Source organism: Pan paniscus, chromosome 8 (genome assembly GCF_029289425.2).
Source record: "Pan paniscus chromosome 8, NHGRI_mPanPan1-v2.0_pri, whole genome shotgun sequence".
Taxonomy (NCBI): domain Eukaryota; kingdom Metazoa; phylum Chordata; class Mammalia; order Primates; family Hominidae; genus Pan; species Pan paniscus.
In genome coordinates this window covers 135,509,392-135,522,543 of record NC_073257.2, presented here as the reverse complement: position 1 = coordinate 135,522,543, position 13,152 = coordinate 135,509,392, and the positions used below count along the sequence as shown (strand labels likewise).

At 53.5% G+C, this 13,152-nt stretch overlaps 1 protein-coding gene across 1 annotated transcript in view; it reads right to left on the bottom strand.

The window, feature by feature from the left end:
• GPR26 (G protein-coupled receptor 26) overlaps positions 1-11,936 on the bottom strand; it is a 28,395-nt gene extending 16,459 nt beyond the window's left edge. Inside the window, exons 1-2 of the mRNA XM_003816330.6 lie at positions 11,177-11,936; positions 3,282-3,395 (exon numbers count right to left, since the gene is read on the bottom strand). Of these exons, the coding sequence (XP_003816378.4) occupies positions 3,282-3,395; positions 11,177-11,844 (782 nt within the window). The 5' untranslated portion in view covers positions 11,845-11,936. The remainder of the gene's footprint in view (positions 1-3,281; positions 3,396-11,176) is intronic.
• Positions 11,937-13,152: the final 1,216 nt, after the last annotated feature.

The window sequence follows — 13,152 nt, the reverse complement described above, 5'->3', positions numbered from 1 at the left end:
GGGCTGACAGAGAGAGAAGGCAGGCACGGGTGTCACCTGAAATGTTCTGCTAGTGAATAGAAACAGGTGCAATTAATTTTAATTACATATTTTATTTAACTTTATCATTTCACTGTGAATTCTATATAAAATTGCTAGTTATTATTTTAAATGTTTTTTCAGAGAAAGAGGTCTCACTATGTTGCCCCGACTGGTCTCAAACCCCTGGCCTCAAGTAATCCTCCCACCTTGGCCTCCCAAAGCCCTGGGATGACAGGTGTCAGCTGCTGACCCTGGCCAAAAATGTATTAATTTCATATATAGAGTGTGTCATGCTAAGTCTCAGAGCTCGTGTGTTTTTAAACCTATAGCATATCTATTTGGACAGGCCATGTTTCAAGTGCCCTGTAGCCACCTGTTGCTGGTGGCCCCCGTGCTGGACAGCACAGCTCTAGACCTGGCTCATGCTGTCCCTTCTCCCTGGACAGTTGCCCTGAACAGCCAGGCCCACTTCACAAGGCTTGTCCGTGAAGCCCCAGCTGTGAGAGCTCATTCCTGCCCCAGAACCTGTGGAGCCTGGGCCTTTCCCATGACACAGTGCTCCATCTGGGTTAGAGGACTACAAGATCAATGTCCCCAGCAGAGGGGAACTCCCGGGGTCGCACCAACCCATGCCTCCACTGGAGGGATTCTTTTATGCTCCACAGAAAAGGTGCTCTAGAGATGTGCTGGCCTGGAATGTGGGTGTGTGCTCATTTTAGGAGGTGTTCTTAGGATGGCTCCTCCACACACATAAGAAAGCCAAGGCAGGAGCAGCTGGGGTGGTGGCAGTGGGGCCCGGCGGGGTTCTGCCAGACATATTTTGTACTCATGAGGTTTTCTGGGCATCGCTTCTCTCCCGGGTAAGGTGCTGCTCATCCCCATGGAGGATGAACTGTTCTGTGAATGTTTTTAAAACCCAAGATGCATCAAATCCATTTGGAGGGAGCATATTGAGTTGTAATCTATCATCATCCATTTTACTGAAACGTTACTTCCTGGGCACTATTAGAGAGAACCTAGCTGTAATTTTTTTTTTAAAAGGAAAATGTTGGGAAATGAAATTAAGCCAGAGAAAAGTCCAATAGTTTGAAGTTGGAACCGTGTCACCTATCCTCTGAGGGTGCCCATTCACCTCATTAGCCCACGGCTGTCCGGCCTCTGGGACCTAAGAGGAGGCACTCTGTGTGCCCTCCCTGTCTGATGCACCTTCCCGCACTGGATCAAATCCCCTCTTGGTGCAGCAGCCAGTCCGGGGCAGGGGCACTGTGGATGGTGCTGTAAGTGCCAGAGGGAAGGACAGTGAAGACCACAGATGTCCTCTGCAGGCCTGTGCTGCCTGTCTCCATGGTCCCTGTCCTTAGATCCTCACAACACTGCACTCCTTTCTGGAGGCCCAGAGAGGCCACATCACTGACCCAAAGTCACACAGCAGGATGTGGGGGAGCTGAGGTTTGGGCTCTGGAGAGGCACACTCCAGAGTCATGCTGCTAAGTCCTCTGCCACGCCTCACTTGGGGAGCAACAGAAATCCTTTCTCCTCTGTTGCCTAGGCTTTGTGTCTTGTGGAAAACCCTGAATGATGTAAGCTGTGGCTTCCTGGCTAGATGTGGTGGGTCTAGACTACTGGTTCTCAACCAGGGGTGATTCTGGTCTCCAGGGAGCATTTGGTGATGTCTGAAGACATTTTTAGTTATCAAAATTTAGAAGGACTGGAAAGGTACCCCTGCCTCACTAGGAGGTGCTACTGGCATCCCCTGGGTAGAGGCCAGGGATGCTGCTGAACACCCCATGATGCCCAGGACAGCCCCTGGCACCAAATAAGTATCTGGCATAGAATGTCGGTGGTGCTGAGGTCTAGCGGACAGTTTTAGAAAGAAGAACCAATAGTTCTGCTCCAGTCAGACCCATCCAGAGACCTGCAGACAGGCCTTGGTTCCACGTTCAAAATGAGACACACGCTAACTAGATCTCCCCTAGAGAAAGCAGCATGCCACAGAAGACAGGGGAAGGCACCCCAGCGTTGTCTATCTGGGGAAAAGAAGAAGAGAGCTGGTCTCCAGGAAGTCAGGCCCAGTGTCTGCAATCCACAGGGGCTCCTGCGAGTAGAAGACAGCCTCCTGGATGGCAGAAAGAAGAACTGGGAGCAGCAGCAGAGGCCAGGGCAAATCATGCTTCAGCTGAGTGTAAGGACAAATGGGAGGAAACAGGGCGAACTGTCCACAGGGCCCCCTCCTCACTGGGGTGTGCAAGATGCTGAGTGATGGTGAGGCAGGGGTGCCCCTCCTGGTTCCTGCAGCTGAGGATGCTGGGGGCTGCTGGCAGCTGGGATCTGTTCTTTTTCTGGGTCTCTCTCTCTCTCTTACACACACACACACACACACACACACACACACAGAAAACCCTGCACAGATGCTGCTTCCCAGATTCAATGAAAGCTTCCATATCCACCTTCTAATAACCATCGAAGTTCCTTTTTTATTGTCAACTTCTCAACTAGTTAAGCCCCTTTAGATGCAAAGTTCTGGAGTTTTTATTTTCCCTCCAGTGCACAAAACTGATTGAGTAATATATATTTTCCTTCTTTCTGGCTAACACATGTGGGGAGTGCTCCAGTTAGAGCAAGCTGGCTTGAGAGATACACAACCCAAGGCTAGTGTATTGCAACCTTGGCTGGCTCGAGGATCTGGAGATCTGGTAGAGAACACAACAAGCCTCACAGCACCTGGCCTAACAGTGGAAGAGCCCCTGAGCCACAGGACAAGTATGCCCACCTGGCTGGACACAGAGCATGCTACCTGCTCCCTGTGCAGGTGGCAGGTGACTTTGCTGTTGACCTGGGTGTTCAGGTTGGGGACACCTGGGGGTTGGGCCATCTTGCATTCAGTGGGCAGTAAAGCAGGATGTGGGGAGCTGGGTTTTGGGGTAGATGATGTTTCCCTCTGTCTTCTCTCACCTTCTCCTTCTCTTTAGGGCCTCCTGGGGGTTGGGAGCCTGGGATAAAGGGTGTAATTATGTGATTTAGAAATCGAGTGGGAGAGAGTCTTTCACACCCTTTGGGTTCTGAGTTGAATCCAAAAGAATTCGAGGGTGGAGAGGAAAAGCAAGCAGCCTCCTGTTCACTAAATCTGGCAAGTTCACTCTTGCCCCCCACAACACACCGTGCAGAAGAACGTGTGGCCAAGAGAGGCTGCCACTGCTAAAGGTCACTGGGCCCTGCCTTGCTCTTCAAAGTCCCACCACACACCTGCCAATCAGGCTCACCTGGTGATCACATAGGGTGCGAAGCACACAAGGAAGGTCCCTATGAAGGTGCTGATCTTCTTGGTGGCTCGCTGTCGCCTCCGCTTCTGCTCCTCCAGACAGCGTTCCCGCACACTGCATGTGAGAGAGGAGAGAAGGTGAACTACGAGGCACCCTTGCTAGGTCAGGATGAGCCACTATTTACTAACACAGGCAGCAGTCTCTAGTGTGAGAACTTGACTATGGAGTCAGAAAGACCCAGCATCAACTCTTGGCTGTAGCTATTGACCTTGGGCAAGCAGTGTGACATTACTAAGCCTCAAGGTCCTCGTGTGTAAAATAATAATATGCATCATATATTTTAGTGTATTACACATAATGTAATAAAATGCTACAAGAGGCTGTTTTGAGAATTAAATGCATAAAGCACAGAGATGCATGGAATGCATTCCATGTGTGAAGCACACAAAGCCACCGGCACAGTGCCCAAGTCAGTACAAAGAAACATTAAACATTACCTCTTATTATTGCTCATATAATTCACTGATCATCTGCTATGGGCTGGCTCCAGAGTGCCCCACTCTCTAAGTAGTATCTCAGATTCTTCTCTTTACCACAGCTAATCCTGGCAGGTGTGTTTTACCTGCAAGGAAAGTTTTTACCTGCCGTGGTTTACAATGAAAACCATGAGCTCAGCCTGGCACAGTGGCTCACACCTGTAATCCCAGCACTTTGGGAGGCCGAAGTGGGTGGATCACCTGAGGTCGGGAGTTTGAGACCAGCCTGGCCAACGTGGTGAAACCTCGCCTGTACCAAAAATACAAAAATTAGCCACGCGTGGTGGTGGGCTCCTGTAATCCCAGCTACTTGGGAGGCTGAGACAGGAGAATCACTTGAACCCAGGAGGCAGAGGTTGCAGTGAGCTGAGACCGTGTCATTGCACTTCAGCCTGGGCAAGAAAAGCGAAACTTTGTCTCAACAACGACAACAACAAAAAAGAAGAAAAGGAAGAAGAAGAAGAAGAAGAAGAAGAAGAAGAAGAAGAAGAAGAAGAAGAAGAAGAAGAAGAAGAAGAAGAAGAAGAAGAAAAGAAGAAATGAAAAGCATAAGCTCTGTGAGGCCAAGTGATTTGCTTAAGTGGAGGCAGGATTTGAACCCTCGTGCATGACTCAAAGCTGGTCTTTTACATCTGGGGCAGCCTGGACTCCATGCACACAGTATGTGGCATGAGGCTTCCTTTCCTCCATTTCTTCAACCATGCTTCTTCCATCCACAGCCTCATCCCTGCCTGGATCTATGGACACCACATGATGGGGTCATTGAAGGAGTCACTTGGTTCCTCCAGGGACCAAGCTTGAAGAAGCTAAGGAGACTCCCAAATCCCCATGGAATCAATGACATAGCTTTGAGGATGGAATCAAGAGCCACCTGTGCCTCCAACTGTAACCCTGTTTCTGCTCCACTCTGCTGTGGGACCCTTCCAGAGGATCAAAAATGAACAGGAAAGAAGACTGTGGACACAGTTGCCCAGGAAGTGAAGATAACTTGGCAGTGCCAAGCCTGAGCTGCAGTGGCCTGGCTCCAAAAATAGGCAGTCTGTTAAAAAAATACAAGCAGTGGAGAGAATATTCATGAGCCAGGTTCATGTACATCGCTAATGCCAGGGCAGCCTTCCCTGCCTGCCAGGAGACTCATGATTTTGATACTTAATCAAAACTCCTCTTAACTAGATTTCCTATCACAGATGGACAATTTCACATTAGTTTAGACTGAAGCCTCCTAAAATTCTTCCAAGATTTTTCCCCCGACTTCTGCATTTCCAGGAATTTAAAGAGTTGAGAACTGGAGTTGGGCTTGGTACAAACAGATTTCGTCCTGGCTGAAAATGTATTACTCATGACTAATATTACTAATTAATTTCTAGAAATTAATATTAATTAGCAACTCACATTTCTTGAGTCTATAATATGTGTGCCATGCTAGATATCGTGATGGGGAATTATTCATTTATTTAAAACTCACAACATTTATGTGAGTGAGGGACTGATATCATCATGGTCCCCATTTTTCAGATGAGAAGATATAAATTACAGAAGTGTTAAGAAACTGGCCCAAGATCACACAGTGGGAAAATGGTGGTGATAGGGTGACCAATTGTTCCAGTTTATCTGGGACTGTTCCTGAACAGTTTGCAGGAGACTATCCAAGTTTTAAAAGGAAAAGGCTCAGATCCGAGAATCCCTCCTCTACCTCAGGCAAACCAGGACGGTTCGTCACTCTAGGTGATGGCAGGACCTGAACCCAGACCTTCTGACTCTGGGGCCATGTGCACCACCTCCAAAGCCACAGAGCTCCCCCCACTGTAGAAGTTCTCTTCCTGCCCTATGCATTTGACAGAGACAGCTGTAACCAGAGACTGTGCCAAAGGTGCAGCAAGAGTGAACCAAGAGTCAGGAGGCCTGAGGTGGAGATCTGATGCTTGTGCTGGCTCTGTGACCCTCTCTGGGCCTCCAGGGACCTGGTGGACATGGTTTCCTAACCTTAATGGCACCAGGCCTGCCACGGAGCCCAAAGGGTGTCTACACAGTGGGTGCTGTGCCTGGGGTTCACATCCACATGGGCCCGGTCATGCCTCTGCTTTGGGACAGACCAGCTAAAAGACTCCACAGCCATGTATAGTATGAAAGGTCGGCTCATCCACGCACCCCAGATCACAGATGGGGGAAACTGAGGCTCAAAAGAGAGAGTGATTTTTCCACTCAGGGAGTACAGTGCAGGTGGGGCTAGCATCCAGTCACTGGCTTCTAGTCTGGTGCTCCTAGTCAGGAGCCACATCACTCATTTCCTGAAATCTTCCAAAAGAAAAGGATGAATCCATCTCCTCTGCCTGGGGCTCTCCTGCTTTCCAGGTGAGAACAGGGAGGTGGCAAGAGGTGAGCAAGGCAGAGCCATCCCCAGGCTCCAAGGGAAACATCACGGCCCTCTTGCTTATTATTATGATTATTATTTAAGCACAGTATGAGAACAGCTCACCCGCTCCCAGAACAACATCACTTTGCTCTTGCTGTCATTTTTTCCCCCTCCATAGCTTTGCAAAACTGAGCTCCTTGAAATCTTGCAGCCCTATGAGCTGTTATTTTACTTATATTCAGATGAGAACACTGAGGACTGGGAAGTTTACAACATGCCCAAGGTTACATAGAGAGATCAGGACAGAGTCAGGGCTCTTCCCAGGTCTCCTGAGTGAGTTCTGGGGTGGCTCCCTGAGACCCCACTGCCTGCCACAGAATCACTGAGTGGCGGGCATTCTCAAACATACCTGGGCCTGGTGGTGGTACCCAGAGTCCTCAGACCTGCAGGCAGAATCTATGGTGCAGAGGGTGTGAGGTTCAAAGCTCTCCCGAGGCAACCCAGTCAGGTACGTTCAGTCAGAGTGTGAGCATGTGTGCAGGTGTGGCTGAGTGGGGGAGGGAGGAGGTCCCAAGGCTGTGACATGACAGTTTCCTTGAGACAAAAGGAGACAGGCCCTCCAGCATTGTGACAGGTACTGTTCAGCCAGAGTGCGAGCATGTGTGTTGGTGTGGCTGGGCGGGGGAGGGGAGAGGTCCCGAGGCTGTGACACAACAGTTTCCTTGAGACAAAAGGAGACAGGCCCTCCAGCATTATGACATGTGGGGTGGAAGAGATGTTCCCCAGCGGCTCCAGTCATAGGGTAGAGGGGATGGCACATTCTGGGAATATCTGAAAAGTCAATCAATGAGGTGATCTCAGCTAAAACCTTCCATCCACAGACACCTCCCTTCTCTCCACAAGGGGCCTGGGTCCTGAAGGATCCCTAGACAACTAAAGTCCAGCCAGAGCCCACGCTCTGAGTATTTAAGGAGTGACTCAGATTGGTTTTTCTGGCTTTTAAGGCAAGGGAACAAGCCGACTGATGGAGGGCAAGAGCCCTGAGTTTGGGGTCAGGATACTGGCATAAGCAGTCTGGCCCTCAAATCCAGCAAGAGGGACCCCTGCCCTGGGCCCTGCACATTAAGAGTCCCTCATCCCTCCCCACACAATAAAGAGTTCATAGGGCTAAGGGGATGTGCCTACCTACAGCCCCGACTTTCCATTCCAAACCAAGCTCTAAATGCCTAAAACATGGAATTCTTTGCCCAAACGCCCTCATCCTGCCTGCAAGACATGTGTGGGCATCTCCCCTGGTCCCACCCTCCTGAGGATAGACTGTGCCATCTGTGTGCCCAGCTAGACGCCTGAGGGGTGGTGTTTGTGAGCAACACATGTGCATGGAATATGGGTGTGCAACGTGCAGTGTGCAAGGGAGGCCCCTCGTGGTGCTGGGTAGAGCTGGGGTGGGAGGCAAGGCGGTGGGCCAGCTCGGCTCTCCCAGCACATATGAGGTTGATCCCCAAGGAGCCTGAGAATTCTAAATGCGAACCCAGCCTTGCCGGTCATTATAAAGGTATATTCACCAAGGCAGGAGGGCAGAACACATTTCATTTAACAGTTTGTAAGCTTAATATAGAACGTCTAAGTCTCTATAGACACAGTTGGTGAGCCTCCATTTGCACTATTTGCTCCATGCATAAATCTTAGGGGCAGACCTGAGTGTGAGTCTTAGCTTGAGACACTTTCTAGATCTGTTGAATTAGGCGAATGCTTCTCTTCTCTTAGAAAATTGGGTCTCTCATTTTCTCATCTGTAAAGTCAAGGGCACAGTGTAGTTCCTGTCTACTGAGCCACAATTCTGACACCCTCCAGAGTCAGCCACTCAGGCAACATCTGCAGACATTGCTCACAGGACACAGAGGACACACTGGGGGAACCAGCAGAGCCTGGGGCAGCCTCAGAGGAAGCTCCAGTTAGGTTTGGCACTGCTTCCCTTTGAGACCTCATCATCAACATTCTGTTTCTGTTAAATCACTAAGCCAAGCCAGTGAGTCAGGGAAGAGCAAGGTCCCTGCAACCACACCCTGGGGCCCACCTGCTCTGCCATGCCTGGGAGCACCAGGGAGAGGGGCTGCCTATAACTAGTCCCCAGCTGTGGTTTGGGAGAAGTGAATGCTGCTCATTCAGGTGGAGCACCAGGTGTTTAACAAATATTAGAAACTCCAAACTGCTTCAGAAACGTAACTCAAGAAATCACCACAGAAAGGCAGGAGTGCGGAATGTTTCCCAGGGCCAGGGTCCCAGATTGAATTAAGAAGAGAGGGTCCCGGGTATTTTGGAGGTGGCTGAAGCAAAGTAGTGAGGACTGCTACTTATGGTGCCAAACATCCTGCAGGTAGAGCAGACACCACCAGGAGCTTCCTGACAAAGACAAACGCCACCCTGGGTCCTCAAAACAGGTCCTTTGTAAGTAAGTCCCAGCAGGCCATCAGTGTGGAGGCTGACAAAACTTCCAGTGAGCAAAGACTCTGGCTGCTGTCCTGGCTGTCCAGAGGGAGAAGCCAGCTCCTGCTGCCCAAGACCAGCACTCCTGGGTCCTACAGGCTCTCAGCACCGAATGGCCCTGAGAGGCTCACTGCCTGAGACTGGTGGTGCCTGGGGCAGCCCCTGAGCTAGCTCTGTACTTGCTCATTTGTAGGGAGGAAGAGTTTAGTGCTGTCAAGATAGAAGCTGGTGGACTGGCTGTCAGGGTCTCTTGAGGACTGGTCATCCCCTCTTGTGTTGTCCCTCCCACATGCTTGGTGGGGATCAACCCCTCAGAGAAGGACAAGTTTGTATTCACTAAAGGGGCAGTGCTATCAGGTCTGCCACTATTCCATGACCTCAGGGAGCATTAGTCCAGGGAGCCTGTTGGCACTGGCCGATGGCAACCCCGGCCCCAGAAGTCTTTTCTCTCTCCAACGAGACTGGGCCTGGAGGGTCCCAGGGCATTGGGAGCAGGGGCTCTTCAAAGCAGCCTGGGGCTAGGAAGAGATCAAGGTCCTCCCAGAGGAATGGAGGGGAAATTGAAGGCAAGCAGAGTAGCTGCCTCCACTCCTGAGACCCCAGGACTCTCTCTGCAGTGTCTGGCCTGACATCAGCCAGAGGGATTTGCAGGAGTGGAGCTGGCCCTACATCCCAAATAGGCTGAACAGGAACCACGGCCCCTCCTCTTCTGGAAGTTGGAGGAAGAGTGGGAATGCAGTTTGTACTGCTCTAAATAAGAACTGGTTCCACTCCCAGCTCAACCCTCCTCTGCTGTTAGACTCATGGTGAGAGGGCCCCCTCTAGGAGTCTTTAGTCCCGGGAGTTAAACAACATTGCCCTACATCTTCTAAGAGCAGTCCCAGCCCAAGCGCTAAGGATGCACCCTCTAAGGAAGAGCCTCTCAGCTCTGAGTCATGGAAAGGGCAATAGCTCTGCAACTGTGGCTGCAAATATTTCCTTGAAGGACACTGAACTATGCAGAGACATGTGCTGTGACAGCCAATGTATGTCTTTGTGGCATAATGCACTCATGTCACTCCTGTAAACCTGTGTACACATGGCCAGCTGTCTGGTACATATACAGTTTATGTGTGAACACATGAGATTGTGTGTGGAGCTCCCACGTTTACATGGCCTGGTATCTATGTGCTCTCAGTCACTCACATGTACATTCTGTTCCTGAATCTGTGGGGATTCTGTGGCTGGAAGATTGGTCCAGTGTGTAATCAGGAATGGCTGTGCTCAGGGGGACAATGAACACGTGCACACTTGCCCTTCAATGTGTCGGCATTGTGAAGGTCAAGGACTGCTTGTTACTGCTCTCGTGCAGGAAATACTCAGAATGCTCGCCTGACACCTCCAGCCTGTCCCCTTCAACCCTGGTGTGGAACATATCCACCAGAGGATAGAGCTTCCTCTGCCCCGAGGCTCCCCTGGGTTCCCAGGGTTCTCCCACACGGAAGGCCCACGCTGGCCCTGTCAGAGCTCTCTGCCTGCCTCACCTGCGACACCATCTGGACCCCAGCACCCCCTTATCTAGGGTCCCAGGACACAGAGCAGGGAGCCTGCCTTCCCCTGGGACAACAGGATGTAAAATAGCAGAGTCCAGACACTGCCAGCTGTTTCCCTCCTCGATTTCCTACTCTCCTGGGGAAAGCTGAGGTGAGCTCAGGACAGCGCAGCTAAGAGTTCCCTCCTTCTCTCCCTGACAGGCTCCTGCAATGGCAGGGGTTCCCAGAGGGTACCCATGCTTGCCCAGCTCCATCTGCCCTCCTGAGAACAGCAGCCAGCGTGACGATGGAGGTGGGGGCAGATTCAGCCCCCGGAGCCTTGGGGCACACTCCTTCTGCAGGAGCCTCTAGGCACCAAGTCAGGCAGACATTGGACAGTGCTCTCTGGGGAGGGCAGGAAGAGCCCCCCACCCCACCCCTCAGGGCCCACTACAGGGAAGGACGCAGCCCGAGTCCATCAGAATTCACACACACACACACACACACACACACACACACACACAGTCGTGAGACAGAGGCAGCGCCACACACCCGAGAAGGGAAAGACTCAGAGAAGCGACACACTGGTCTGAAAAGCTCTTAAGGAGCTCCCTAAGCATCGAGGCCGCCCTCTCGGCCAGAATCAAACACTTTGAAGGTCTTTAATAGGGAACAAAGACCACGGACTTCCCATGTGCCATTTAAAGTGAAAGCTACAAACACAGAAAATGTGCATGAAGAAGCCCAACAGAGTTCTGACTGTCTGTGATTTCTACCCTGATGCTTCAAAAACCGATGTATAGATGGGCTCACCCGCATTTTTTGTGGCCCTGGTTTGCTGATACCCTAAGCACCTCCTTAAGCCCCACAGCTGGGCCGCTTTCCCCACCCTCGAGTTCTCAGAAGAAACAGAGGCTCGGTGGAAAAGAGCCCCTGGGGCTAGGGACCTCCCACTCCCGCCGAGATCCCGCGCGGCTGTTCCCAGAGCCCTAGCTGGGCTCGGCTCACCTGGGGTGCAGGTCCACCAGCAGCACGAGCGTCTGCATGGTGATCACGTCGATGCGCTTGCAATGGAAGCGGGCCACCTTGAGCACCTTGAGGTACGTGCAGCACAGCACGACGAAGGAGAGCAGGAAGCTGAGAGCGTGGAAGGCGCCAGTGAAGACGGCGAAGCGCAGGCGCTCGTCCGGCCGCCGGCTGCACAGCGTGCACGAGGCGTACAGCTGGTGGAAGCCGAGCCAGGACAGGGCGAGCGCGGCGGCTGGGAAGGTGAGCGCGTGCAGCCACGTGTAGGCCACCATGAGCGCCGCGTCGCGGAGGCGCATCTTGGCCCGGTAGCTCAGCGGGAAGACCACGGCCACCCAGCGGTCGATGCTGAGCGCGGCCATGCTGAGCATGGAGTTGGCAGCCAGGAAGGTGTCGAGGAAGGCAGCCAGGCGGCACAGGCGGTCGCCCGCCGGCTGCCGCTGCGCCACGACGCCGGCCAGCGTGAGCGGCATGTTGACCACGGTGCACAGCAGGTTCCCGCACGTGAGGTTCAGGGTGAAGAGCGCCGGCGCCTGGCGGCGGATGTCCGCGCTGTGCAGCAGGCAGAGCAGCACCAGCGCGTTGGACAGCAGCGAGACGCCCATCGTGCCCACCAGTAGCCCCGCCAGGCCCGCGTCCCACGAGTTCATGGTGCGCGCCCCGCGCCGGCGCTCAGGGTCCGCAACCCGGCGCCGCCATGGCGCTGCCCGCGGCCGGCTCAGCCCCTCGGCGCCGCCGCCGCCCGGCGACCCCCGGCCCCAGCCGCCATGGCTCCCAGGAGGGCGCGCGGCCACCCCGGAGCCTCAGGCGGCCTCCCGGGCAGGCGTCTGGGCGCGCAGCCACCCGGGAGCCCCGCGCCGCCTCACGGGCAGGCACCTGGCGCGCGGCAGTGAACCCTGGCCCCCAGCAGCACCTCTGGAGCCAGCGACTGAGCGTGCGGTCGAACCCGAAGCCTTTAGCGCCCCGGGATCCTGGGTTGCAGGCACCTGCGCCCCTGCTCCGCCTCTGCCTCTGCTTCCTCCCGCTCTCACCCCATGCCCGCGAGCTCTGTCTCCGCTCCGCGCACCCTCCCGCTCTCTTGCTTTCTCTCTTCCTCCCTCTCTGCTCTCTGGCTCGCTCTCTCTCTCTGCTCTCCCCTCCACCTCTCTCCCTCTCCCCGCCCCCCGCGCTGTTCTCTCCGTCTGTCTCTCCCACCCCCAATTTTCTCCCCCCTCTTGTTCTTCCCCCTCCTCTTCTCTCTGTCTCTGGAATCTGGCTGCTTCTATCACAGAAATCCCCACTGGTGCACACACAGACACACTCGCGCACACACACTCACACTTACAGGCTCGGAGGGAACCAGCCCCGAAGGCTCCGGTGCAGGGTGATTGGCTCACTGTGGCTCCCTTCCCCCAACATCCTCCATCCCCCCGTGTGTGTCAAAGACAGGCTGAGTCAAGGAAATCTCTCTGAGAAAAGGAAGGGATGCCTGGACACCTTCACGCCCCAGTGCCACCTATCCCCGCCTGCATGCTATCCTGGCAGACCTTGACGTGAGTGTCCCAGCCTGTCTGTCCCAAGAACAGCTGCTACATGACTGAGGTTACTCGATTCTCAGTGCCTTCTTTCCGTCGCCCAACAGCCAGAGCTTCGGCTGAATCCTAAGCCTGCTGCAGGGACCCCGAGGCTCTCTGTAACATCCCCTGGGCATCTCTCCAGCTGGGAGAGGCCTTTGCTGACCCTGACTGCTCCCACCTGGGCAAGCCAGGCTGTCCACAACCAGCCTAGACAGCAGCCCTAGTGTGGTGGATACTCTGCTGTCCTGCTCCAAGTTCCAGCAGCTGCCTCCTGTAGCCCTGAAGCCACACACCCCTCTGCCCTGAGACTGGTGAGGTAGCACATTCTAGTTTATGAGGGACCTGCCTGATATAAGGTGCCATAACTCTTCAGAAAATGGGGAGGGTGTCAGCTGGCAGGCA